The sequence below is a fragment of the Buceros rhinoceros genome, unplaced genomic scaffold (assembly GCF_000710305.1).
Source record: "Buceros rhinoceros silvestris isolate BGI_N320 unplaced genomic scaffold, ASM71030v1 scaffold22356, whole genome shotgun sequence".
NCBI lineage: Eukaryota > Metazoa > Chordata > Aves > Bucerotiformes > Bucerotidae > Buceros > Buceros rhinoceros.
In genome coordinates this window covers 2335-3611 of record NW_010418382.1, presented here as the reverse complement: position 1 = coordinate 3611, position 1277 = coordinate 2335, and the positions used below count along the sequence as shown (strand labels likewise).

General features: G+C 61.6%; 1 protein-coding gene across 1 annotated transcript in view; it reads left to right on the top strand.

The window, feature by feature from the left end:
• The window catches only part of ENPP7 (ectonucleotide pyrophosphatase/phosphodiesterase 7), a gene marked incomplete at both ends in the record, with an annotated part of 4551 nt that overhangs the window by 1014 nt on the left and 2260 nt on the right, over positions 1–1277 (top strand). Inside the window, one exon of the mRNA XM_010138530.1 lies at positions 424–569. Within this exon, the coding sequence (XP_010136832.1) occupies positions 424–569 (146 nt within the window). The remainder of the gene's footprint in view (positions 1–423; positions 570–1277) is intronic.

The following is a 1277-nucleotide window of genomic DNA, read 5'->3' as shown; positions in this document are numbered from 1 at the left end:
TCCTGCTGCACGCAGACCTCAGGGGGTGTGAACCACAGGAAGCGAAGCTCCAAAGCGATTAGTTAACTACAGGCTAATGGAACCCCCCCAAGTGCCAGGAAGGGCAGGAGAACTTGCAGGCTGCACCAGGGCGAGGGTAGCCTGGCTCGGGGTGTGGGTGAGACCCACCAGGTATCACCCCTGCTAGCCAAGGAGCAGGTATCCCCCCAGCAGCCCATTCCCTGCCCTGGGGCCCCCCTTTTACAAGGCAGGTGGGGAAGGAGGCAAAGCAGAGGCAAAGGGAGAGCTGGGATGGGGGACGAGAGGGGGATGAGAGGCAGAAGCTCCTCAGTGACCCAGAGCTGGCTCATTGCCCAGTGCAGGGGTGACACCCACCCCAGCCACAGCCTGGCTCACCCCCACCTCCTGCATCTCTCCTGACAGGGAGGTACCTGGAGAACCACGGCGTGATCCACAACATGTGGTTCAACACCAGCACGGGCCAGAAGCTGCCCTACTACAACACACAAGGGGTGGACAGCTGGTGGGACAACGGGAGCCTGCCCATCTGGATCACTGCCCAGAGACAGGCGAGTGGCAGCCTCTGCGCACACACAGACCCTGCCCAGACCCAGCTCAGACCCAGCACAGACCCAGCTCAGACCCTGCCCAGACCCAGCTCAGACCCAGCTCAGACCCAGCTCAGACCCAGCTCAGACCCAGCTCAGACCCAGCTCAGACCCAGCTCAGACCCAGCTCAGACCCAGCTCAGACCCAGCTCAGACCCAGCTCAGACCCAGCTCAGACCCAGCTCAGACCCAGCTCAGACCCAGCTCAGACCCAGCTCAGACCCAGCTCAGACCCAGCTCAGACCCTGCTCAGACCCTGCCCAGACCCTGCTCAGACCCAGCTCAGACCCTTCTCAGACCCAGCACAGACTCACCTCAGATCCAGCTCAGACCCTGCCCAGACCCAGCACAGACCCAGCTCAGACCCAGCTCAGACCCTGCTCAGACCCTGCCCAGACCCTGCTCAGACCCAGCTCAGACCCTTCTCAGACCCAGCACAGACTCACCTCAGATCCAGCTCAGACCCTGCTCAGACCCAGCTCAGACCCTGCTCAGACCCAGCTCAGACCCTGCTCAGACTCTGCTCAGATCCAGCACAGACCCTGCTCAGACCCAGCTCAGACGGATCCTGCTGCAACCGGGTAGGAAAAGCTACAGGCAAGCCACGATCTCTAGTGGCCATGAACTAACATCCTCACTGCAAACGACAGGCTAATTAGACCAGCAAAA